The sequence below is a fragment of the Leucoraja erinacea genome, chromosome 30 (assembly GCF_028641065.1).
Source record: "Leucoraja erinacea ecotype New England chromosome 30, Leri_hhj_1, whole genome shotgun sequence".
NCBI classification, from domain to species: domain Eukaryota; kingdom Metazoa; phylum Chordata; class Chondrichthyes; order Rajiformes; family Rajidae; genus Leucoraja; species Leucoraja erinaceus.
The window spans coordinates 24532802-24559741 of NC_073406.1; the positions used below are offsets into that span (position 1 = coordinate 24532802).

Genomic DNA, 26940 nt, shown 5'->3' on the forward strand with positions numbered 1-26940 from the left:
CACGCATTTATTCTCCACCTCGCTCCATTCCTACTCTCACTGTCGCGTGGCACAGGCAGTAATCCTGAGATTGTTACCTTTGCAGTCCTTCTCCTTAACTCTCTACCTAACTCCCTTAATTCTTCTTTCAGGACCTCTTCTCTATTTTTACCTATGTCATTGGTACCTATATGTACCACAACCTCAGGCTCCTCTCCCTCCCATTTCAGGATTTCTTGGACACGTTCAGACACATCCCTGACCCTGGCACCAGGGAGGCAAACTACCTTCCGGGTCTCCTGTCTACGTCCACAGAATCACCTATCCAACCCCCTGACTATAGAGTCCCCTATTACAATTGCCCTCCTCTTCTTTTCCTTATCCTTCTGAGCAACAGGACCGGTCTTTGTGCCAGAGGCCCGGCCGCTGTCGCTGCCCCCAGGTAGGCTGTCTCCCCCACCCTTACTCAAACATGAGTACTTATTTTCAAGGTGACCAGTCCCTGCCTCTGCCCGTTGCCCTTCCTAACTGTGACCCAGTTTTCTGTCTCCCGTGGTCTTGGAGTGACCACCTCCCTGTAACTCCTTTCTATGACCTCCTCGCTCTCCCTGAGCAGACAGAGGTCATCGAGTTGCTGCTCCAGGTTCCTACCACGGTCCCTTAGGAGCCCCATCTCGACGTACCTGGCGCAGATGTGGACGTCTGGAGAGCACAGACTCCATGACCTCCCACATCTGACATCCAGAACAGTAAACTGCCCTGGCCCTCATTCTCCCCCTTATCCAAACACAATAAAGCCTTACCCGGGATACAAGCCAATCAGCTGCTTCCTCTGGTCCTCTTCCACCAATCAGAGGCTTCCACCAGAATCCTTCTCAGGCATTAGAGTCAATTGTTTTTTTCCAGTCGTAATGGACAAAACCTTTATTGCTGTGAATGTCTGATTCCATGAAACCTCTCCTACAGCTTACTAACATAACAAGTATACTTACCCACAGGACAGTCAGCTGAACTTCTGAAATATTTGGAAACCTCTGTAATTAGCTTTATTCGTGCCTCCTCGGCCAAAAGACAAGATAGACTCCTACAGGCCCCTATTGCATTGTATGATTGATTTATTGAAAGATAGAGTACGGAAACTGGCCCTTCTGCCCACTGAATCTATGCTGACCATCGATCACCCATTCACACTAGTTCTATGTTATTCCATTTTCCCATCCACTCCACACACATCCGGGGCAATTTACAGAGACTAATTATCTGACAAACCCACTTAGCTTTGGGATGTGGGAAGAAACCAGGGCACCTGGAGGAAACAAACATGGTCACAGGGAGAACGTGCAAACCCCACCCAGAAAGCACCCGAGATCAGGATTGAACCGGGTCTCTGGCACTCTGAGACAGCAGCGCTATCAACTGCACCACTGAGCTGCCTGTGTGGCTTAGCATAAGGTAAATTTCTGCAGTGGCATGCTTAAATTCTTTGTAATTTATACACTGAAAATGAATAATACCGGCCCTGCGTTTCATTGATGTTGCTCTCAGACTATATCCCATCTGACTCTGAACATATGATAGTGAGAAGAGAGAAGATCTTCCAGCTGGATTTGGTGTGGAATACTTATGATGAAAAACTGCTCACTGCCACGGGAGCAGCTGAGATAGAAATGAAGGGAACTTCGATAAAGTTTAGGTTTATTATTGTCATGTGTGCTGAGGTCGAGTGAAAAGCTTTGTTTTGCATACGAACCAAACAAATCAGCTAATATTATACTTAAATACAATCGTCAAACTCAAGTACAATAGGTAGGCCAGAACAGAGACAGAGTGCAGAGTACAGTTCTCAACATTGAAGCGTATCAGTTTAATAAACAAGATGCAATGTCCACAACTGGGTAGATGTGAATTGGACAGTCCCCTAGATTCTGGAAGGATCATTCAGAAAACTGATAACAGAGGAAGAAGCTGTACCTGAGAAGACACAAAATGCTGGAGTAACTCAGCACGTCAGGCAGCATCCCTGGAGACATGGTTCGGGTTGAAATCCTTCTTCAGACTGATCATTCTGAAGAAGAGTCACAACTCAAAACATTGTCTATCCATGTTCTCCAGGGATGCTGCTACTCACTGCCTTTGTGTCTTTCTTTGGTAAAACCCAGCATCTGCAGATCCTTGTTCCAGAGGGAGTTGAATGTTCGTATTATTTAATTTAGTTTAGTTTAGAGATACAGTTCAGAAACAGGCCATACGGTTCACCGAGTCCGCAATGACCAACGATTGTCCCCGCACATTAACACTACCCTACACACACAAGGGACAATTTTACATTCATACAATTATACCAAGCCAATTAACCCACCAAACCTGTATGTCTTTGGAGTGTGGGAGGAAACCGAAGATCTTGGAGAAATCCCACGCAGGTCACAGGGAGAACGCACAAATTCCATACAGACAAGCACCCATAGTCAGGATTGAACCCGGGTTGAGCACTGTAAGGCAGTAGCTCTATTACTACAACATTGTGTCCATGTAAATTATGACAAGTGAGAAATATTATATTTAGAAAATAGTTCATATGCTATTAATTGGAGTCAATGAATTTTTGAGCAGTGCTAACTTATTTCTGTTTATTTGTAGCTGTTCCTCATCTCTATCGGGAGGCCCAGTGTGTGGTAGTGTCTCTTAAATCACTTTTAATGACAAAGAGATATGTGTGATTTTCAATCAAGCTGTTCAGCATGATGAGTGCAATAGCACCAGCTTGTTGAAGGGCCCCATCAGAATTGCTAATTGACATGTTGTGTAAGGACCATCTGTAGTTACAAGCCTAGTCTTGTCAGAAACCCAACTGATCAATGCCATTGCTAGGCTCCAGTTCATATGTTGCTAGATGAAGTCAGGAAGTGCCGGCATGTGAGGAGATTTCAGCTCTGCAGTTTGAGGTTAATCAGCTTGCGGGAAATTGGAAATAAAGACAGAAATAGCTGGTTCAGCTCAGCAGGTCAGGAAGGAAGGAAAGAAAGCAGGAAAGAAAGAAAGAAAGAAAGAAAGAAAGAAAGAAAGAAAGAAAAAGAAAGAAAGAAAGAAAGAAAGAAAGAAAGAAAGAAAGAAAGAAAGAAAGAAAGAAAGAAAGAAAGAAAGAAAGAAAGAAAGAAAGAAAGAAAGAAAGAAAGAAAGAAAGAAAGAAAGAAAGAAAGAAAGAAAGAAAGAAAGAAAGAAAGAAAGAAAGGAAGGAAGGAAGGAAGGAAGGAAGGAAGGAAGGAAGGAAGGAAGGAAGGAAGGAAGGAAGAAAGAAAGATGACGCAGCGGTAGAGTTGCTGCTTTACAGCGCCAGAGACCCGGGTTTGATCCTGACTATGGGTGCTGTCTGTACAGAGTTTGTACGTTCTCCCCATGACCTGCGTTGGTTATCTCCGAGATCTTTGGTTTCCACCCACACTCCAAAGATGCATATGTTTGCAGGTTAATTGGCTTGGTATAAATGCAACATTTCCCTAGTGTGTGTAGGATAGTATTAATGTGCGGGGATCGTTGGTGGGGTGAAGAGCCAGTTTCCGCGCTGTATATCTAAAAAAAAGACAGGTAAAGTTTCTGGTTGAAGGCCCTTATCGTAAAGGGCCCACGAGCATGCAACTTCATGCAGCAAGCGTGACCTAAAGGGCCTGTCCCACCAGCATGTGCCTGCATGCGGCAAGCGCGACCTAACGTGGTCGCTTGAGCCGTACGGCCTCGCGGGGCCGGTCCCACTTCGATCACCGGAGCCGTATGGAGTTGTGCGGAGCAGGTCCCGACATCGCGCGAGGTTCTGAAAAGCTGACCGTATTCAAAAACTCTGCACGACAACGGCCTGCCGGCCCGCAGCCGCCTCAACGTCGTACGCACCGCCTCGAACTTCATGTCACTCACTCGACCTCCGCGCGGCCCCCGCATCTGGTTTGGTTGCGCTTGCTGCATGCAGGCGCATGCTGGTGGGACTGGCCCTTTAGGTCGCGCTTGCCGTATGGAGTCGCATGCTCGTGGGACAGGCCCTTTAGTCTCAGCCTCTTTTACAGTCAAACAACACAGAAACCCTTTGAGCACAAGGGTGGCATCATGGCATTGCTAGTACACCAAGGCACACCAACGGTGAGCCATTAGTACAGCTGGTGCAGCTGCCACACTTGACCTCTGCCTCACAGACACTGTCTGCCCCTGACCTCCAATGCTGGTTCAGCGTAGAGTTTACACGTTCTCCCCGTGACCACGTGGATTCCTCTACATGCTCTGGTTTTCCGCATCCCAAAAGCTTATGGATTTGTTGGTTAGCTGGCTTCTGTAAATAGTTCCTATTGTGTAGGGAGTGTATGAGAGATTGTGATAACATGGAACTAGTGTGAACAGGTGATCGATGGTCGGCGTAGAGTCAGTGGGCCAAAGGGGATGTTTCCGTCCTGTATTTCTAAACTAAACTAAAGAGCCATCAAAGATCCATTTGCACTAAGCCTACATTAATTTCTCCCGATATTCCCATCAATTCCTTGAGGTTATGTCACTCACTCACACTCTAAGGGCAAATTACTGAAGCCACTGGACCTACTGATCTCCTATCTTTGAGATGACCGAGTCTCAATTGCATCAATAATTGCATCAATGTTCTGGACCCAGGGCAGATCTTCGGAGATATGTACGCCCAGGAATGTGTAGCTGGCCCCGGTGTCAATGGCCCCATGTCTGTATGAGCCTGCGCTAGTCAGCTGTGGGGTACAAGCGAGGAGGTTGTGGGAGAATCAGTGTGGGAGCACACCGACATCTTGAAAGAGCTCAACAACTCAGTATTCCACAGAGCCACAGGCAATCTCTGGAGACCGAGACTATGGCATTCATGACCTATTTCAATTCAACATACCTTTCATTCACTTCAGGGCCAGCTGAATAACAAAGCTCAAAATACATGATTACAGAAGATTTGTGGGCTGAATGTTCATTGAGGCAAAGAGCGAGCATGAGACCAGAGTATATGAATATAAATTGTAGCCTTGAGCAAACATATCAAGACTTATCTGCTGAGAAACGTGTATGTTAGAGTAATTGCATTTTAGCAGCAGTCTATTTTTAATATCTTACGAAATGACTAAAAAAAGCAATATGAAATAGGTATTTTTCATATTAACAGGATGTAAGAAACAATGTCTCACCCAAGCTCACTTGCATCAGGCCTGAGGTGAATGATGGCTCTGGCTGGTTTACTTTCCATCTACCAGTCTCATTCTTCACCGTAGTCCTCAAGTGTAGCATGATGGTGCAGCGGTGGAGTTCCTGCCTCACAGCGCCAGAGACCCGGGTTCAATCCTGACCACGGGTGCTATCTGTACAGAGTTTGTACGTTCTCCCAGTGACATGCGTGGGTTTTCTGTGGGATCTCCAGTTTCCTCCCAAAGACGTACAGGTTTGTTGGTTAATTGGCTTAGTGTAATTGTAGATTGTCCCTAGTGAGTGTAGGATAGCGTTATTATGGGGGGGGGGCGTGAGGATTTAAACGAGGTAAGATGAGAAAGATCTGTAACTGAGGATGAGGAGTCTGGATTCAGTCTTGGAGTACTGAGTGTGAGCTTGTGCAGGAAGGGTTGGAATTAGTACATGGCAGATGAAACACTGCTGTTTTTACAGGGTTAGAAACATAGAAACATAGAAATTAGGTGCAGGAGTAGGCCATTCGGCCCTTCGAGCCTGCACCGCCATTCAATATGATCATGGCTGATCATCCAACTCAGTATCCCGTACCTGTCTTCTCTCCATACCCCCTGATCCCCTTAGCCACAAGGGCCACATCTAACTCCCTCTTAAATATAGCCAATGAACTGGCCTCAACTACCCTCTGTGGCAGAGTTCCAGAGATTCACCACTCTGTGTGAAAAAAGTTCTTCTCATCTCGGTTTTAAAGGATTTCCCCCTTATCCTTAAGCTGTGACCCCTTGTCCTGGACTTCCCTAACATCGGGAACAATCTTCCTGCATCTAGCCTGTCCAACCCCTTAAGAATTTTGTATAAGGTCCCCTCTCAATCTCCTAAATTCTAGAGAGTATAAACCAAGTCTATCCCGTCTTTCTTCATAAGACAGTCCTGACATCCCAGGAATCAGTCTGGTGAACCGTCTCTGCACTCCCTCTGGCAATAATGTCCTTCCTCAGATTTGGAGACCAAAACTGTACGCAGTACTCCAGGTGTGGTCTCACCAAGACCCTGTACAACTGCAGTAGAACCTCCCTGCTCCTATACTCAAATCCTTTTGCAATGAAAGCTAACATACCATTCGCTTTCTTTACTGCCTGCTGCACCTGCATGCCTACCTTCAATGACTGGTGTACCATGACACCCAGGTCTCGCTGCATCTCACCCTTTCCCAATCGGCCACCATTTAGATAATAGTCTGCTTTCCCGTTTTTGCCACCAAAATGGATAACCTCACATTTATCCACATTATACTGCATCTGCCAAACATTTGCCCACTCACCCAGCCTATCCAAGTCACCTTGCAGTCTCCTAGCATCCTCCTCACAGCTAACACTGCCCCCCAGCTTAGTGTCATCCGCAAACTTGGAGATATTGCCTTCAATTCCCTCATCCAGATCATTATAATATATTTTGTAAATAGCTGGGGTCCCAGCACCGAGCCTTGCGGTACCCCACTAGTCACTGCCTGCCATTGTGAAAAGGACCCGTGTACTCCTACTCTTTGCTTCCTGTTTGCCAGCCAGTTCTCTATCCACATCAATACTGAACCCCCAAAGCCTTGTGGTTGGGAGCTGATACAGCAGGGAAGTGGTGCGGGGAATGTAAGAAAGATTGGATGGTGGGCAGCGGTAACGGATGGGAAATTAGCAGCTCTGACAAGAAGTGGGCATGAAGGAGTGGTAAAGATTTCCAAGGTGGTGCCAGAACAGGTGGAAGATGGTGAAGCCCGAGGAGAAATCCATGGAGGCCGGGATTATGTGAGAGAACAAAATGGATCCGGCAGGAAGGTGTCAGCTTCACTAGGAGGAACTGGGTGGAAATGAGAAGTGCTTGTTTTGTACTGAATTCTCATTTACAATTTTCAACTACAAAAGCAAGTGAAAAGGAGAAATGGACAGTCTAAAAGTGTAACAGATGGGGCAGACACTTCAGAGGAACCGGCTGCACTGAGGAATAAAACTGAAACATTTGATTATTTTTCTCTTGGCATCGAGTTTAACATCAAAGAAAAAAGCAACAAGTGACTTTTCCTACTTGTGTAACAAGGTGGCATTAATATGGATGATGAGTTGTTTATGCCACAAGTTATCCTCAATGGCAATGCAGAGAAGATAAGCAGAAACATGCACAACCGTCAGCCCAGTGAGTCCGCACCAAACAGCGATCTGTGAACACTAACACTATCCCACACACACTAGGGATAATTTACAACGATACCAAGCCAATTAACCTCTAAACCTGGACGTCTTTGGAGTGTGGGAGATAATCGGAGCACCCGGAGAAAACCCACGCAGGTCACATGCAGAATGAACAAACAAGCATCGCACAGATAAGCACACGTAGTCGGGATCAAACCCGGATCTCTAGCGGTGCAAGTCAGTAGCTCTACCACTATGCCACCGTGCCGTTATCAAACTGCACACAGTGGGAATAAAAATATATCTCTGGAAGATGTGTTATTTGACCAACAGGCAGGGTCATTACATCTACTAATCACTCCCATCCCTCCACTCCATGAGACCACACACCTTTACAATTCTTCAACATGACCTGACCATGGAGCGAATGCCAATTCGGAGTTTGTCCTTCCAAACTTTGCCAAATACTTTGTTCTGGACTAATAAGTGAATGACTTCTCTGTCTGCAGAAACTGGAAACTCGACAAAAAGTCATGCATTACCTGGCAAAGCCCGAGAGTCACTTGTGACTTTATTACAAGTTGGCAGCTCCCCAGCTCATCTAATGTGAATCGTGACCATTACAAGTCTTGTTTTTATGTCTGGAGTTATTAAACAGAGAGCAAGATTCAAAGAAATAACACCAAGCATTTATCAAGCAAACCTTCCGAACATGGCCCCAAAGCATGGTTCCTCCTGCATGCGGCACAGTAGATTATTCCAGTAAAATAGACACAAAATGCTGGGGTAACTCAGTGGGATTGGCAGCATCTCTGGAGAGAAGGAATGGGTGACGTTTCGAGTCGAGACCTGTCTTCAGACTGAGAGTCAGGGGAGGTGGAGATACAGAGATAAGGATGTATAAGGAGTGAGAATGAGACATCAAAGGGGGTGGCGATGAAGGAAAATGTGGAATAGATCATTGTGAACTAGGGGAAGGTGACAACGAAGCAAACTGAGATAAAATGTAATCAGGGGCAGTTAGACTGGTCAGACAACTGGGAAGGGGGAAACAAGGGCTACTTGAAGTCAATGTTCATACCGCCGGGGTCGTAGCTGCCCAAGCGTAATATGAGGTGCTGTTCCTCCAATTTACGCTGGGCCTCCCTCTGACAGTGGAGGAAACCCAGGACAGAACGGTCAGTGTGGGAATGGGAGGGGAAGTTAATGTGTTTAGCAACGGGAGATCAGGTAGGTCCATTATTCCAGTACACTGGCTAAACGGGGATGGGGGGGTATGGTGATAATCTACTGGACGGTTTGTGAGGAAAATAATTTCACTGTGTTAACAATGAACATATGTGACAATAAAAAGCACTGTTGATTATTGACATTATTGAGACATAATTTTGCAGAAGAAAAGAAGATTATTTGAGTTGAGAGAGGGGGAATCATGTGGAGGCTTTTAGTAAAGGTTTGACGATAAAGGAAAATGTGTTTCTTGGTTCTTGGTTTCTTGGTCCTCCAAAATATTCCAAATGGAATTTAAACTGGAGGTAGTGGTGGGAGTTTACTACCTGAACAACAACGGTAGAAGTTAGAAGCATTACTCTGCACACAGAGTGCTTTGTAACAGGCAGCTCTGAAGAAATGTACCATAACAGTTTAAAATTAATTTAGGTATGTATTTGAAAAGACCATAAACAGAAACAAGATTACAAGATTTGTGAGTATGCACCAGTGGAAAAATAATGCTGATTCCTCTGTGCATGAGCTGTGATTCCATAAAATGTTATGCAATATGGACATGTTTCACTTTGTTTTCCATCAGAATTCTGTCCCATAGAATTCAGGTCAAATAAATCTGTAGAAGGCTCCATCCTTTACAATTATAGAATCTGTTATTGATCATGTTTTTACTGAAACTGAGTTTCATTCATTCACAATACCTTTGCAGTACAGTGTCAGTATTCTTCCTCAAGGTGTGTGTCTGCGTGCTTATGTTGTGCATGCGCACACGTGTATGTGTGTCTTTCCCATACCACGGCACACTTGGAATTATAAGCTTTTTGTTTCCGAGCTTCTCCAATGCTGTAAACGCACCAGGGCTCAATGTGAGCCAACAAAATGAAAATGCAAATGAAACTTGCGAGAAATGATCCAAAACAGTCTTGCAATTATCCAGAACGCTTACACTTGGGTGGACTGGAATACATTGATGCAAAACGTATTTGCCTACTGTCACAACAGGTCAAGGGTGAGTGCGATCTCACTGACTCTTCACTCTGCACTCGAGCACTTGGACAATAAAAACACATATGTTCATAGACTACAGCTCAGTGTTCAACACCATCATCCTCTCCAAGCTGGTTATGTGAGGAGGTGTGGTGTTGCGGAGCTCCCGTCCAAATACAAAAACCAGTTTCAAACAACTTTTTTTAAATCGGAGGAGGCACAGCGGTACATTTAAGCATCCTTGAGTATCGCTGCGAGATTTGTTTTAAAGTTTCCGTGTGTTTTGGGGATGCGAGCAGTATTACAAACAAACTGCGTAGCTCCCACGACTGTGGCTGGCAACCTGCCAGGAAACTGTGGCGCACAAAAAGGGGAGAACATCTTTCTGGACTTTTCCACGTGCGACCAGAACAACCCCCCCTTACTGCCTCATCGGTACTGATCGGGCCGGTCTGGATTTCATGCGGTGTGGGAGGTTTTCTGCAACGTCTCGCCCTCCTTCTGTGGCTTTGGAACCTGGAGCTGACGGAGCCTCCTTTCCCTCGGCAAGACTGGTGGAATTAGGAGACTTCCGCCAACAATGACTGCAGGCAAATCCTGTTTGTTGCTGCAGGAGCAGTGAAGACCGACTGAGATTGTCTGTGAAGGTCAGCAGCTCGCCAGGGAATGCAGGAGAACCGAGACAGCCAGGAGAAGAGGTGGTGACGCAGCAGTTTTTTTGTGGGAGCCGCTATTCTCGACGTTCGAGGCAACACGACTTGCCTCCCTCCCTCGAACTGTTGCATATTGTTTTTGTGTGTGGACTTGGCCTCGTGCCATTTGGACTCTCCGTGCATGTCTGCACTTTATTTAAGTGCTTTGCTTAAATCACGGCGCCTGATACCATGCAGGGCCAGTGTTCTGGGGGATCGGGGCCTTCGGGAGCTGCACAGGTGGCTGCTTCAGCTGCTCCTCTTGGGGCCCGGTTCTCCATGAAGAACCTGCCTATCGAGCATGGGATAAGGTGCTACTTGCCCCCCTCATATGAACCTGGAGGACTGCGCGGCTGCCGTGGCCGTGGTGACCAAGCCCGCAGGGGTCCTGTACGTGGGCAGGATGTTGGGGAAGGCCGTGTTCTTCCTCGAGTCTGTTGAGGGGGTGACTGTTGCCGTGAGTAAAGGGATCTCAGTGGGTGGATCATTCCTGCAGGTCGAGCCCTTGGCGACCACCGCACAGCAACGCCCCGCCCTGCATCACAAACGAGGCCCTCCTTCCCCACCCTCACACCCTGGGGAAGATCCTCACGGACATCACCCCGATATCCCTGGGGTTCGGCAGGAAGGAGCTGCGGCACGTTCTTTCCCTCCGGCGCCAGCTGTCGATGTTGCTGGACCGGGAGGAGGAAGTTGACGGGAGCTTATGTGTCCAGCAGGGGACGTGACTTCACCGTCTACTGGACACCGGAAAGCCCATGCCTGTAAAGGAAGTGGGGCATATTCGCCTCCGGTGTCACTAACCCTCCCCCCCCCCCCCCCCCCCTTTGCAGTTGAGTCAGGGAACCCTGGGGTTGTGCAGAGCGTGAGTGGGGAGGTTTAAAGGAAGGGGGACAAGGTGGCAAAGAAGATGAAACACATGGGGAACAAAACCCCCGGAGGCAAGAACGTTCCACCCATCCCATCACCTCCGTTAGGGAGTCTGCAAGCCCCATAATCCAGCCGGGGGCGGTGGGGATCGGGCGGAAGGAGGGGGTGCCACAGACGAAGGTTGCTCAGGTGACCCGAGTCTGTGAACTCCTCCCCCTCGATAAAGAGAAGGAGGAATCTCTCTAGGGAGGAGCGGAATCCTCCAGGGTGGAGGGGAGTACTGTGGTGGAGGAAGACTCCCACCCTCTGGTTCAGGCCCCGGTCCCATGTTCTGGAGGGGATTCTGGGGAGGGTGGTGATGGGGACCACTCCGGTGCTATGGATCAGGGGGAGATTCCTGTTGGGGAGGAAATCCCGCATCAGGCACCTGAGGAAGCCCAGAAGCAACCCACCCAGGATGAGGTGCAGAGCACATCTCTGGAGTTAGAGACTGTAGATGGAGAGGCGGTTGGGGAACCCAGCCCTTCTCTGCCTCAGGACCTGGCTCCAGAGGGACTCCCTGAGTCTGATGCATCAGAGTCCTCTCTGGGCCCAACTGGGGGAAGGATAGTCACCCCCACTGCCGATGGTCTTGAATCCCCGGGTACATCTGGGGAAGGCCCCTCTATCACTGATCCCAGGGTTGGGGCTGAGGTGGAGGAGAGACCAGCGGGTGGGGCAGGGGCAACCGCTGCACAGGGTGAGGCGGGTGGTTTAAGCACAGGTGTGTCCGGAGTTGGGGATGGTGACTCCATCTGCAGTGAGCAGGTGGAAGGGGACTCCTCGGGCAATGAGTCAATAGATGTACTCGCTCCCCCTGACACCACTCCACTCATTTCAGTGGAGGAGATCCGCGAGTTCATCACGGCCACCGAAGGAGCCCAACATTGGCCCAGACTGGCTTCCCTTCGGTGGCCGAACATGAAAGGGCTCACTAGCTCGCTGAAACTCATCCTCAAAAAGAGGGTGAGGGGCAAGGGGTCAAAGGGGGTGAAGGGGAACGACCGGCGTCAGCTCAGGTCCTTTTTGGACGACCTGGAGAAGGACGCCAAGGCCGAGAGCAGTGTCGTTCCTGCTGAGGGTAGAGGGAGCCGTAGAGTGTCCCTTGTAGCCAAGATCCGGAAGGTAAAACCTACCGCCAATCCACCTAGGGTCCGGAGGGGGAGGAGCAGCTCTGCTGTCAGCGCCCAGAGGACTGGTGAGGGGATCTAGTGTACTCCTGACATGGCGATCACCATAGCCAGTTACAACATAAATGGCAGCAGGAGGCCTCTCCGCAGGTTTAACCATCTCTCAACCCTGAGGGATGGGAAATATGCGGTGAGCTTCCTGCAGGAAACCCACACCACCCCAGGAGACAAGTTCACTTGGCTCCTGGAGTGGGGTGGCGAGGTCTTCATGAGCCACCTCAGCTCCATTTCCAGTGGGGTGGCCATTTTGTTGGCCCCGAATTTCCGGCCTGAGATCCTAAAGGTCCAGGAACTGGTGCCAGGCCGCTTGCTTCACTTGGCCGTGCGCCTGGATGGCGTGCCGTTGCATTTTGTCAACGTGTACGCCCCCAAGCCCGCCGTGTTGCAGACGCGACTGTTCCGGGAGGTGTCTACGCTGCTGAGCTCCATCGACCCTGGTGACTGCGTGATCCTCGGGGGGGATTTCAACTGTACCCTTGAGGAAGGCGACCGTTCTGGTCTCCAGCGAGGTCAGGAGTCGGTGAAGAAGTTGAAGGAGCTCGTGGGCTCCTTTGACTTGGTAGACACCTGGAGGAACCTCCACCCCGACTCTAGGGCCTTCTCCAGGAGGTCAGAGGGGGGTGGGTCTCGCATCGACCGCCTGTACATTTCTAGGGCGTACATCTCCCGCGTCTCGGCGGCCTCCATGCTGCCGGTGCCGTGCTCGGACCACCACCTGGTGTGGGCGGAGTTTAACCCGCTGCGCACGAGGGGAGGGTCCGCGTACTGGCATTTTAACAACCGGCTGCTGGAGGATCGCCACTTCCGGGACTCGTTTGCGAGGTTCTGGAATACCTGGAAGAGGAAGCGGGGAGGATTTCACTCCCTGCGGCTATGGTGGGATGTGGGCAAGGCCCACATCCGGAGTTTCTGTCAGGAGTACACTAGAGGGTCGACCAAGAGACGCGATTCCAAGATCAGACAGCTCAGGAGCGAGCTACTCGATTTGGATTCGCGTCTAAGTCAGACCGTCGGGGACACGATCCTCTGGAGGGAATACCAGGAGAAGAAGGACGCGCTGAAGGAGCTACAGTTGGAGCAATCTCGAGGCGCGTATGTAAGGTCGCGGATCCAATTGCTCCACGATTTGGACCGCGGTTCACCATTCTTCTACTCGCTGGAGAAGTGGTGGGGAGTCCGTCAGTAGTTAGTGGAGCTGCTCGCTGATGATGACTCCTCCGTCACTGAACCAGAGGACATTAACGCAGCAGTTCATTCCTTTTATGGGACCTTGTTCTCACCAGATAGCTCTGGCGGGGACGAGTGCAGTGATCTGTGGGAAGGTCTAGCCACGGTCGACCCGGAGGGTGCCGAGCGTCTGGATGCCCCCCTGACACTGGATGAACTGACCGCGGCCCTCCATCAGATCCGAAGGGGCAAATCCCCTGGCCTAGACGGACTGACAGCAGAGTTCCTCCGCACTTTCTGGGGGATCCTCGGGGAGGACTACACCATGGTATTGAGGGAGAGCCTGACGACCGGAGAGATGCCCCTGTCTTGGCGAAGGGCTGTCGTGGTCCTTCTGCCCAAGAAGGGCGATCTCCGCCGTCTAAAAAACTGGTGCCCAGTTTCCCTCCTCTGTACCGACTACAAGGTCTTTGCCAAGGCAATGGCAAACAGTCTGGGCCCAGTGCTGGCTCAAGTGATCCACCCTGACCAGTCTTACACGGTCCCAGGCCGGTCCATCCAGGACAATATCCATCTGGTCCGGGACCTGGTCTACCTGGCTCAGGAGACCGGTGTACCCACTGCCTTTCTCTCCCTCGACCAGGAGAAGGCTTTTGACAGGGTGGATCACGAGTATCTGTTGAGGACTCTGCGGGCGTTTGGGTTCGGACTGCACTTTGTGTCCCGGATCCGACTTTTATACGCCACCGCAGAGTGCCTCGTGAAAGTCAATGGTTCCTTGACGGCCCCCATTCCTAGAGTTCACTCTAGGCCCAACCGGGTACACCTGGGGAAGGCCCCTCTGCCACTGGCCCCAGGGTTGGGAATGAGGTGGACGAGAGACCAGCGGGTGGGGCAGCGGCAACCGCCGCGCAGGGTGAGGTGCACTAAGGGTGTGTCCGGTGATGGGGATGGTGACTCCATCTGCAGTGAGCGGGTGAAAGGAGACTCCTCATACATGAATCAATGGATGTTCTCGCTCCCCCAGACACCACTCCACTCATTCCAGTGGAGGAAATCCCCGACTTGCCTCCCTCCAGTGGCCAAACCTATACGGGCTCACCAGCTCCTGAAGCTCATCCTCAGAAGGAGGGAGAGGGGCAAAGGGGTGAAGGGGGTGAAGTGGAGCGACCGGCGTCAGCTCAGGTTCTTCATGGACGATCTGGAGAATGGACGATAGGACCCAGAGCAGCGTTGTTCCTGTAGAGGGTGGAGTGACCAGGACAATGTCCCTTGTAGCCAGGGTCCGGAGGGCAAGGAGCACCGCCACTCCACCTAGGGTCTGCAAGGGGAGCAGTGGCTCTGCTGTCAGTGACCGAAGAACTGGTGACGGGATCTAGGGGGTGGGCAGGGCTGAAGATGTCCTGGTTGGGTTGCTCCTAGGCCTGGCTAAGCTGGCCATCCGCGAGTCAGGGGGCCAGGCGGAAGAGGGCTTTGCCCGAGCCAGATGCTTGCCCCTTTACCGAGGTTACGTCCGTGCCCGGGTGGTGCTAGAGAGGGTGGTGTTATTTGTAACATAGTTGTTTGGAATTATATGACTGAACTAGACCAAGTGCAGACCCGTTAGGTCTGTTCCCCCAACGTGCGGTTGTGGGGGGGGTGGGGAGACGGCATGCAGCATCACACACTAGCTACCCCCCCCCCCCGCCCACACTCACGCTAATGGAGGGGAGGATGGGGGTGAGAGAGAGAGAGAGAGAGAGGGGGGGAGGAGAGAGGGGAGAGAGGGGGAGTGTTGAGAGGGGGTGAGATGAGGGGCGGGGGAGAGGTGGGGAGCAGGGAGTGGGAAGGGGTGTGTGGAGGGGAGGGGGGGTTTAGGGGGAGGGATGGTGGGGGAGGGGGAGGACAGGGGGGAGGAGAGGGGGGGATTGGAGGAGAGGGGGGAAGGAGGAGAGGGGGGGAGGAGGAGAGGGGAGAGAGGAGGAGGGGGTGAGGGAGGAGAGGGGGAGAGGAGGGGAGGAGAGGAGGGGGAGAGGAGAGGGGGCGAGAGGAGGGGGGAGAGGAGAGGGGGGGAGATGGGAGGGGGCGGTGGAGAGGGAGGGGGGAGAGGAGAAGGGGAGAGGGAGAGGGAGGGGGGAAGGGGGGGGAGAGGAGAGAGGAGAGGGAGGGAGGGGGGAGAGAGTGCCTTTTTACTTCAACCCAAACAACCATTTGCAGTGCTTTTTTACCTCTAACCATATTTTCATTTTCAAACCAAATTAAGGGTACTCACAGTGCTGTAGACATTTGTCAGTGTCATTCAAAGCTCTGATTGAGGCACACCACTTGCAGAGACTGATTGAGGCACACCACTTCCTGGTTTTATAGTCCCTCCCCCTCCCTCCAGCAGGGGCAGCAGAGAGAATGGGGAATGTTGTAAAAACATTAATATCTCTGTCAATTTTCATCGACGGGAAAAATCCTCGGCACACATGCGGCGGAGGGGGGCTCTGAGCGAGGTGGCCAAAAATGACGGCCGTAGGTGGCGGCGTACTCTCGGAAACCGCAGCACAGAAAGCCAAAACCGGTCAAGAACAGAGTTTTAGTAATATAGATAGTTTGGTGATTTTGTAATATGGTGGTGGGAATGTCACCACGGTTTGGGTTTTTTTTTGTTTTTGGTATCGTGTTCGCAATCAAATAAATTATTTTTGATACAAAAAAAAAGTTTGTTCCAAGCTCATGGAACTGAGTCTCTGTGCAACACTCTGGAAATGAATCCTTGACTTCCTCATCAACAGACCGCAGTCTGTACAAATTGGCAGCAACACTTGATCCTCGATATCCATTGGTACGGGAGCACCTCAAGGCTCAGCCCCCTGCTCTATTCACTCTATGCTCACAACTGTGTCTCTGAACACTGTTCCAACTACATCTTCTAATTCACCGACAACACCACTGTTGTTGGACGTATTACAGATGACGATGAGTCAGAGTATAGGAGGGAGGGTATTTGATCGACAGAGCCCTAGTGAAACCACACCTGGAGTATTGTGTGCAGTTTTGGTCCCCTAATTTGAGGAAGGACATTCTTGCAATTGAGGGAGTGCAGCAAGGTTAATTCCCGGGATGGCGGGACTGTCATTTGCTGAGAGAATGGAGCAGCTGGGCTTGTGCACTCTGGAGTTTAGGATGAGAGGGCATCTCATTGAAACATATAAGATTGTTAAGGGCTTGGACACGCTAGAGGCAGGAAACATGTTCCCGATGTTGAACCAGGGGCCACAGTTTAAGAATAAGGAGTAAGCCATTTAGAACGGAGACGAGGAAACACGTTTTCTCACAGAGAGTGATGAGTCTGTGGAATTCTCTGCCTCAGAGGGTGGTGGAGGCAGGTTCTCTGGATGCTTTCAAGAGAGAGCTCGATAGGGCTCTTATAAATAGCGGAGTCAGGAGATAGGGGGAGAAGGCAGAAACGGAGTACTGATTGGGGATGATCAGCCATGATCACATTGAATTGCGGTGCTGGCTTGAAGGGCCAAATGGCCTACTCGTGCACCTATTGTCTATTGACTGATCAAATGGTGCCAAAACAACAACTTTCCTCTCAACGTCAGTAAGGAACTGATTGTGGACATTGGAAGAGGAAGGTCGAGGATCCGCAAACCTGCCTTCATCGATGGTATGGTGGTGAAGAGAATCAAGAACGTCAAATTCCTGGGCGTTTATATCTCTGAAGATCTGTCCTGGACCCAGCACATTGATGCAGTCATAAAGAAAGCCCATCAACACTTCTAATTCCTTAGAAGTTTGAAGAGATTCGATATGTCAACAAATACTCTCCTGAACATCTACAGGTGTACCGTAGTGAGCATATTGACTAGTTGCATCATGGCCTGGTTCAGCAACTCAAATGCCCAGGAACAAAGAAGATTGCACCTCTGATCTCTCCACCATCGAAGGGATACACAGGAGTCTCTACCTCAACAAGGTAGCCGGCATCATCAGAGACCCACACCAGCATGGTTGCACTCTCAGTTAATTCCTACCATCGGGAAGAAGGTACAGGAATTGAAAACTCTAACATCCAGGTTCAGGAGCAGCTTCTTCCCTGCAACCATCAGGCTATTAAATACTGTAACCTCTAGTTATGGTGTTCACAGAGTACTATGTTTACGTATCTGCTGTGCTGCTGCAAGTTAAGAATTTAATTTTTCTGGTTCGGGACATATGACAATAAAACACTTTTGTTTCTTGACTTGTGTAGGATGGAGAAAAAACTCAAAGAGAAGCACAAGATTGAAACTATGGAGAAAAAGATAGCACCATTAGCAAGAAACCACTCTCACATGGTAGTTGTCAGGAATGTAATCAGATAGATTGTAAGCTAATGGAATTGAAGTTCTGAGTAGTACGAGTCCGTCAGAACCCTTTTCCCAGGATGGAAATATTAAATACAAGAGGGCATAGCTTTAAGGTGAGAGGGGCAAAGTTTAAAGGAGATGTGCAGAGCAAGTTTCTTCTTTACACAAAGGGTGGTGAGTTACCAGAACATGCTGCCAGGGTTGGTGGTGGAGGCAAATACAAATAATAGCATTGAAGACTTTTGGATAGGCACATATAGATATGCATGGATTGGAGGGACATTGATTACTTACAGGTGGATACGAGTTGATCTTGGCCTCATGTTTGGCACACATTGTGCTCCTGCGCTGTACCGTTTGATGCTTGATGTTCTTTGAAAGGTTTTAAATAGGGAGCGAGATGGGAGATTGTTATTGGGAGAGTGTTATTGTAATGGGAGAGCAAAGGACAGTGTGGACTGACCATGTCAAAGGCTGCAGAAGATGATGAGAGCAGAGAGCACCATGAAAATGCCATTAAACAGCTTATAGGGCAATGACCTGCCATAGACATTAGCGGCACAGTGGCATAGCTTGCAGCACAGTGCTAGAGACCTTGGTTCAATCCTGACCATAGGTGTTGTCTGTGTGGAGTTTGCACGTTCTCCCTGTGACCAAGTGGGTTTCTTCTGGGGGCTCCAGTTTTCTCCCACATCTCAAAGATGTGCAGATTTGTTAGTTAATCGGCCTCTGTAAATTGCCTCTAGTGTGTAGGAAATGGATTTAAAAATGGGATAACATAGAAGTATTGTGATCAATAGTCGGTATGGACTTAGTGGGCCAGTGCCTGTTTCCATACTGTATCTCTAAACTAAAGTAAACTAAACAAAATAATATGCGTACCGAGACATTTTTTGTCCTCAACAAAACACTGAAGGTAGTGATAATAATAGATTTGAAAGTAAGAAAGGGAGCTGTTACTATATGAGGCTGGAGGAAGAGGGAGGTGGGTCTTGATTTGCTCAGATGGGACGATGAGACATTAGGAAATAAATTGTGTTCAGAGTTAGGCAAGGGAGAGCATCGAGCTGGGTGCAGCAGTAATTGGGTGTTTGGATGAAGGGGTGGGAATAATAGAAGCAATTATATGTATTTAATGACCAACCAATACATGCTGAGTGCACATTGGGGTAACCAGGAGTGTTGGTCGTGAAGCACAGAACATGGAAGCAGGTTAAAGGGGCAGCAGTCAGTCACTGATGCTTTGGGAAGGGTACTGTGATTAGGCCGAGTAGATGTGCTGGGAGAGAGAGGGCAGGAACCATTGGAGAGATGATGGGAGCCTCGATGGACAATGACCAAGGGGAAGAAATGGGACTGTGGCTTTACAATGGTTGGGCCGGGATAGTTGTAGGGTGCAGAGAGAGGTACAAAATGGCTGCGTGTATGTCAGAGATTTCACCTCTATAATTCCCAGCTCGAAACTGCTGAGGAGATCCTTTGCTGTGCTTGACATTGAAGTACTAAATATGTGCTGGGCTTGGTAGTTTAACTCATGACCCAGTGGTTATCACTCATCATGTTTAATGGTGCTTGCTTTTCGTGCCCCAATTGCTGCTGTAATTGTGTGGCTAAGAGCCACTTGACCTTGTCCCCAACTACACCTGCATTATATTCAGTGACAAATACATGGTTGAATAATGTTTGTGAAATGACACTCGAAATCCATTCTATTATGCTGCCAAAAATGTGTCGCGTGTAGTACACTTCAGCAGGCATTGAGAGAATCACACTGGGGGACCTGCTCTATTTTCCAGTGAGATTCAGATCGGTAAATTGGAGTGCTTACCAACACATTCAATTGCATAGTTGAGATATGCTTTGCTATTTCTTTCCATTGCTGCAGTTATCACTTAGGCTTTAAGTGATTTTTGTCATTGTGGTCATTAAACAGTGCCTTCTTCCAATTAGTTGGGAGCTTGCAGAAGGTGGCAAAGTGCCCTTATAGAATTGTGGAGTTATTGCCACTCCGAAGGTCAACAACGCTCCACATTCCCCTTCCCGTTCCTTCCCCAGACCCTGCATATTGATCTGCTCCGCACATTAAGTCCTCTATTGTGCATTTACCTTTTCATATACCTCCTTCAAAGACCTCTTACAGGTCAGGTCTTAGCCTTCTCTGAGAATAAGACTCCAGCCTGTTTAGTCCTTCCTGACAAGCCTAACCCCTCAGCTCTGGTGTCACCCTTGTGAATCTTTTACACATCTTCTCCACAGCTTCTTCTTGAAGGTTTAGGTTTATTGCTGTCATGTTGTTCCGACACACAGTGAAAAGCTTTGTTTTGCCTGCCATCCAAACAGGTCATATCTACTATACATAGATACAGCCGTCAAACTCAAGTACATTAGTTCAAAGAAGGGGAAGATACAGATGCAAATGTCGTTCTCATCATTGGAGCGCACCAGTTCCACACACAGTCCAATGGGGCAGAGGTGAATGGGACCTGGCTTGTGGAAGGTCTGTTTAGATGCCAGATCACAGAGGGGGGGGGGGGGGGGGGGGGGGGGGGGGGGGGGGGGGGGGGGGGGGGGGGGGGGGGGGGAGGAGCTGTGGCTGACTCTGGTGGTGTGCGCATTCAAGCTTTTGTACCTACTGCTGGATGGGAGCAGAGAGAAGGACTAACTAAGGTGCACCAGCCCTTGATTATGACGACTGGACCAATGAACACGTTTTTAAGTGTGGTCTCGTCAAATTTAATATAAATATTATGCTTTCCAATTACAACACTTAAGAAACAAAGGGTTTGTTTGCTTTCATTATCATTATGGATTTATTCACCTGCACTGCTACTTTCAGTGACTGCAAAAACGGGAGCTGGGATATGGAGACACAATATGCTGGAATCTTGAGTCAAAACAGTGCTGGAGTAACTCAGCAGGTCAGGCATCATCTGTGGAAGGATTGGATGGGCAACATTTCGTGTTGAGACCCTTCTTCAGACTGATACATGCCTCTCGAACCTGCTCAGTCATTCACTTAACTATTTTCTTATCCAGTCCCAATCAGACTCCCTATCTATCTTATCCTTGAATAAACTTAATGAATTAGGATCCATTTTAATCAATTTAATAACTTACTTACTTAAGTCTTTCTATTTGCCCACAAACTAATTATCACAATTAAATCTATTTTAAAGATAAGGGTTCATGCAGCATTATTTAATTTGACAACACTTTTGTATAGCTATAAATCTCCATGTTGCCAGGGGCACCCACATGCAGTGAAACTTCATTGCTGCTGTTGGATCAAAGTTTTTAACAAGCTATGGATCTCCCATGGTCTCATTCACAGAAATTGTTTTGTATCATTAGAGGCCTGAGATCCTGGCCTGTTTTATTCAAGGTACCTGGAGGTAGATTTTGTTGTGTGCAAGGCTAAATAGCTGTGTGCAATAGAACAGGCTTGCACACAAAACCATTCATAAAATGTAGCTTAGAGATACAGCATGGAAGCCGGCCCTTCAGCGCACAAGCCCATGCACACCATCAACCACGGTAGTTCGATGTTATCCCACTTTCTTCTACACCTACACACTCGGGGCAATTTACAGAGGCAGATAAACCTACAAACTCGCACATATTTGTGGGAGGAAACCAGAGCACCCGGTGGAAACCCACGGATCACAGGGAGAACGTGCAAACTCCATATAGTCAGCACCCGGTCAGGATTGAACCCTGGTCTTTGATGCTGTGAGGCAGCAGCTCTACCCGCTGCTCCTGTGTAATTGAATTGAAGTGTCTTCTCAGGCAAGGCATAACCAGGGCAGGCCCGAAACATCGCCTATTTCTCTTCCCAGAGATGATGCCTGACCCGCTGAGTTGCGCCAACATTTCTTGTGTCAAACTCCTGTGGCATTGCTCGTGTGAATCAAGTGATTTGTTGATTTATCGGAACCGTCAGCTATGCCATACAGAGTTGTTAATTGACATTGTTTTCTTTCCCAGGGCAGTTGTAGGAAAGATAATGTGCGATCAAGCTCATCGTCAATGCTAGAGGATGCTAACAATGCACAGCTCACCTTCTTTACTTGTGAGGAAAATGTCAATTGAAAACAACTAATGCCATCTCCCCAATCTTATTAAAGCAGCTTTTAGCATGTATCGCAGGTCAAACAATGGGCCTGAGCTACCCACTCCCCCAACCCCCTCCACAACTGACCAGAATGCATAAGCAATGAATATTACAATTCTTTTTTTATAATTAACAGATTGAAACAGAAGATGAGAAGAAAAGGTTTGAAGAAGGAAGGGAGAGGTACCTCCAAGCCAAAGCCAGGCGGACAGGTGAAGTAACGAAGAAGTGCCAATGATGATCAGATATGTGCCAATGATGATCAGATAAATAGCCTGAGTCAGCGACCAAGAGCCAACTCACCTACGCCACCATATTACTTAAAAGTATCTTAATCTTAAATGTTAACCAAAACATTGTTGTATTTAAGGGGAACTATGCATTCCATTCAAGTTTCTGTTTTTGTTGTTGCATATGTTATATTATTGAAGTTTATCATTCTAGAATAAATGCTGCCCGGCTTTGGCTTGTTGTGTCAATATTTGTTCTCTCATTTATTTTCTTATCTTAATATAATATTTTTACACTTTCCTCAACCCTCTTTAAACAGTTCTCTCCCCCGCACTGAAGCGCCAATTCTGACTTTGTTCTGAAGAAGGATTCCGACCCAAAACATCACCTATCTTATATGCAATGAAAAGGAACTGTAGATGCTGGTTTATACTAAAGATAGACACAAAGTGCTGGAGTAACTCAGCAGGGTCATGCAGCATCTCTGGAGAAAATGGACGATGGGCATTTCAGGTCCCGGCCTGTTTCAGGTCTTGAGTTACTCCAGCATTTTGTGCTTATCTTCCATCACCTATCTGTTCTGACCAGCTGAGTTACTCCAGCACTTTTGTGGAACAAAATGCTGAAGGAACTCAGCGGGTGAGGAAGCATCTATGGAGAGAAGAAATAGGTGAGTTTTCGGGTCGAGACCCTTCTTCAGTCTTGTTTGTAAAGCAGCGCCTGAAGTTCCTTTGTTCACTAATTCTATTCAGTTTGTTCAAAGGTCAGGCAACATAACTTGCACGGCCCATAACAAACTCCAGAGTTAGACACAAAATGCTGGAGTAACTCAGCGAGACAGGCAGCATTTCTGGGGAGAAGGAATAAATGATGTTTCGGGCCGAGACCTTTCTTTCTTTAGTAAAGATGAAGGAGAGGGGGCCTGAAAAACGGAATTAATTGAAGGGTGCGTTAAGTGTCTTGGACATAGGTCGGGGGGGATTGGACCAAGGGGGATAGGATGGAGCTGAAGTATGGAAATGAATTCAGTGGGACAGGAGCAAGCAGAAACAATGGGTCTTCCAGGGCAGTTCTGTTTATGGATTTTGGGGAGAAGGTTTAGAGATACCGCACAGAAACAGGTTCTTCGACCCACCGAGTCCGCACCCACCAGCTATCCCTGTACATACCATCCCACATACACTAGGGACAATTTTTTAAACCATACCAAGCCATTTAACGTACAAACCTCACATATTTGTACTGAGGGAAGAAACTGAGCATCTCGGAGAAAATCCCTGCAGGACAAGCGGAGAACTTACAAACTCCGTGCAGACAAGCACTCATAGTCAGGACCGAGCCCGGGCCCCGGGCCCTGCAAGTCAGTACCGTACCACCGTGCCACACCATCTGAAGAAGGGTTTTGACTCTAAACGTAGCCTATTTCACCCCAGAGATGCTGCCTGTACTATTCTATGTTCCATGTACACAGTTAACCCACCGTATTGCACAACAGTGGAGCACCTGGGGAGTAACCCACCTAGTTACAGAACAAACGTGCAAACTCCACATGGACAGTGCCCAAGGTCAGAGTCAAAGCCTGGGTCATGGGCTGTGAGATGGCAGCATCACCAACTGCACCACCCTGCTGCCTGATCCAATTCTGAAACGTTTGATATAATGGAAAGAGTTCTGTAGCGGCAGATTTTCGTATCTTTCAGGTAATTAGCACCCTAGCCGCTATTTGGATGAGAATGGTTGAAGGGAGTGTCTTCTAAACGCATGCAAGCTCACTCACAGAGACCTTCAGAGCTTATAACCATATAAGCTTCTCCGATTAAGCTTCAAAACACAGTCTTTTGATGATAGAAAACAGTAAGATCCATCCAAGTTTCTTCCGACTCGTCACTACAATCTTCTTTGAACTCCAGCTTATTACTTTAGACATTAGAAAACTCCTTGTGTCTCCGTAACACTGGCAAGATCTGACATGATCTCCTTTAGATCTCCCGTGGACCTCGCATGGCCCGCATGATCTTACATGTTCTTACATGGTAGAAGGGTTAACCTCCCCATGGTCTCTCCAAACTAATCTAAAAACTAAACTTCTGCGCAAGCATCTAAGCTCCAAACACGCCCAAAAACACGTCATATTTAAAGGCACATGCCATCATCAATGACATGCAAAACAGGCCAAATGGACACTATAAGTTCCTCTTTTCATCTCTACTGTTTTACATTGAGAAATATAGCAGACAATTTGTACACGGCCAGACCCCATAAACAACAAAAAATCCATTAAGTAGGGGATTCTGATGGCGGGCACGATATTGCAATGGAGAGGTTAAAACTACCTCTATATTTGTCTATCAAAACATATGCAGAAATATTGTGGTTAGACCGTGCCGGAGGGAAGCATTCCTTGGACAATGGGCACTATACCTTCACTGCACAGTTTGTGGGTTCACCTTTATCCTTGTTACCTGTACTGAGGTACAGTGAAATACTTGGTTTTACATGCATTTAATCAGATCAGAAAATACAACACATAAATAGAATCAAGTCAAACTTAAATACAGAGTGCAGGATATAGTTCTCAACATTGTGGCTTAACAGTTATAGAGTCGTGCAGCATGAAACCAGGCCCTTCAGCCCAACCTGTCCATGCCAACCAAGATGCCCCATCTACACAAATCCCACCTGGCCACATTTGGCCAATATCCCTCTAAACATTTCCTATCCATGTACCTGCCCCAATGTTTTTATAATGTTGTTAAGGTACCTGCCCTGACTACCCCCTCTGACAGCTTGTTCCACATACCCGCCACCTTCTGTGGGTAAAAGTTGCCCCTCACATTCCTATTCCATCTCCCCCCTCTCACCCTAAACCTACATCCTCTCAATTCCCCTACTCTGGGTAAAAGACACTGTACATCTACCCTATCTATTCCCCTCATGAAGTTAAACACCACTATAAGATCACCCCTCAGCCTCCTGCAGTCCAAGGAATAAAGTGCTAGCCTGCCCTACGTCTCCCTATAGCTCAGGTCCTCAAGTTCTGACAACATCCTCTTCAATTCCATGGATAATGTCCAAAGTTTGCAATAGGGTGGAGGTGAATGGGTAGTCTATGTTAGGACCATTCAGATGCCTAATAACAGAGGGGAAAAAACGGTTCCTGAATCTGGTGGTGCACGCGTTCTGTAAATTCTGCCTTAAAGGAGCACAGTGAGTTGCTGCCTTACAGCGCCAGGAACCCGGTGGAATCTCATGTAGATGGGGTGGTAAAGAAAGCTTTTGGTGTGCTGGCCTTTATAAATCAGGGCATTGAGTATAGAAGTTGGGATGTAATGTTAAAATTGTACAAGGCATTGGTGAGGCCAATTCTGGAGTATGGTGTACAATTTTGGTCGCCTAATTATAGGAAGGATGTCAACAAAATAGAGAGAGTACAGAGGAGATTTACTAGAATGTTGCCTGGGTTTCAGCAACTAAGTTACAGAGAAAGGTTGAACAAGTTAGGGCTTTATTCTTTGGAGCGCAGAAGGTTAAGGGGGGACTTGATAGAGGTTTTTCAAATGATGAGAGGGATAGACAGAGTAGACGTGGAAACGCTTTTTCCACTGAGAGTAGGGAAGATTCAAACAAGGGGACATGACATGAGAATTAAGGGACTGAAGTTTAGGGGTAACATGAGGGGGAACTTCTTTACTCAGAGAGTGGTAGCGGTGTGGAATGAGCTTCCAGTGAAGGTGGTGGAGGCAGGTTTGTTTTTATCATTTAAAAATAAATTGGATAGTTATATGGATGGGAAGGGAATGGAGGGTTATGGTCTGAGCGCAGGTATATGGGACTAGGGGAGATTATGTGTTCGGCACGGACTAGAAGGGTCGAGATGGCCTTTTTCCGTGCTGTAATTGTTATATGGTTATATGGGTTCAATCCTGACAAAGGGTGCTGTCTGTACAAAGTTTCTACATTCTCCCCGTGACTTGCGTGAGTTTTCTCTGGGTGCTCCGGTTTCCTCCCGCCAAAGGTGTACAGGTTTGTAGGTTAATTGACTTGGTATAATTGTAAATTGTTCCTTGTGTTAGTGTGCGGGGATCACTGGTCGGCGCGGACTCAATGGGCCAAAGTGCTTATTTCTGCGCTGTATCTGTAAACTAACCTAAAGGAGCAGGGAGAAGAAGGAAGGATGGGAGTGGGACAGGGCTTTGATCACGTTGGGTGCTTCTTCAAGACATCGTGAAGTCTAGACCACAGCTTTGTGAAACAACATTATATCCGTTAATAGAGAGAAACAAGTAGCTTCCACCACCTACTGTCCAATTCTCCACAATGTTGACTCGCATCCAGGAAAATCTCTTCTAATGAGAAGAACACGAAGGGTTTGTCCTTCGCTCAGCTGCTCCTGGAGAACAAATGTTCCATATTTGACTACAGGAGCAGTGAAGTAAATTCCACGGAGCAATATCTCTCGGCTTACGAAGGCTCCCTCAAGAATAGATGTTACATTAGCTTTCCCTTCATGCACTGAGTTTGATAAATGAACTACGTACACTGCCTTGTTTAAGAACGCTTCCCCTTTGGTGGCAATTAATCTTCATTAAAACAAATATCAAAACATCTGTATTACTTTGACAGCGGGTGAAGCACACTTTTATAATTTCTCCAAATCTGACTGGTCATACAGGCTTGCTAGGATCAGATGGAGTATATGAGGTGGTCAATTATTGCTAAGACGATCATTGCCATTGAGACTCTACCCTATACAATTTGTTTTTTTTATATTAAGCA

At 48.0% G+C, this 26940-nt stretch overlaps 1 protein-coding gene across 2 annotated transcripts in view; it reads left to right on the plus strand.

Moving 5' to 3' along the window:
- acot7 (acyl-CoA thioesterase 7) overlaps nt 1-22412 on the plus strand; it is a 406168-nt gene extending 383756 nt beyond the window's left edge. For both annotated transcript variants that reach the window (XM_055659683.1, XM_055659684.1), the window contains one exon: nt 22070-22412. In XM_055659683.1, coding sequence (XP_055515658.1) covers nt 22070-22171 — 102 coding nt within the window. In that variant the 3' untranslated portion in view covers nt 22172-22412. The remainder of the gene's footprint in view (nt 1-22069) is intronic.
- The last annotated feature ends 4528 nt before the right edge of the window (nt 22413-26940 follow it).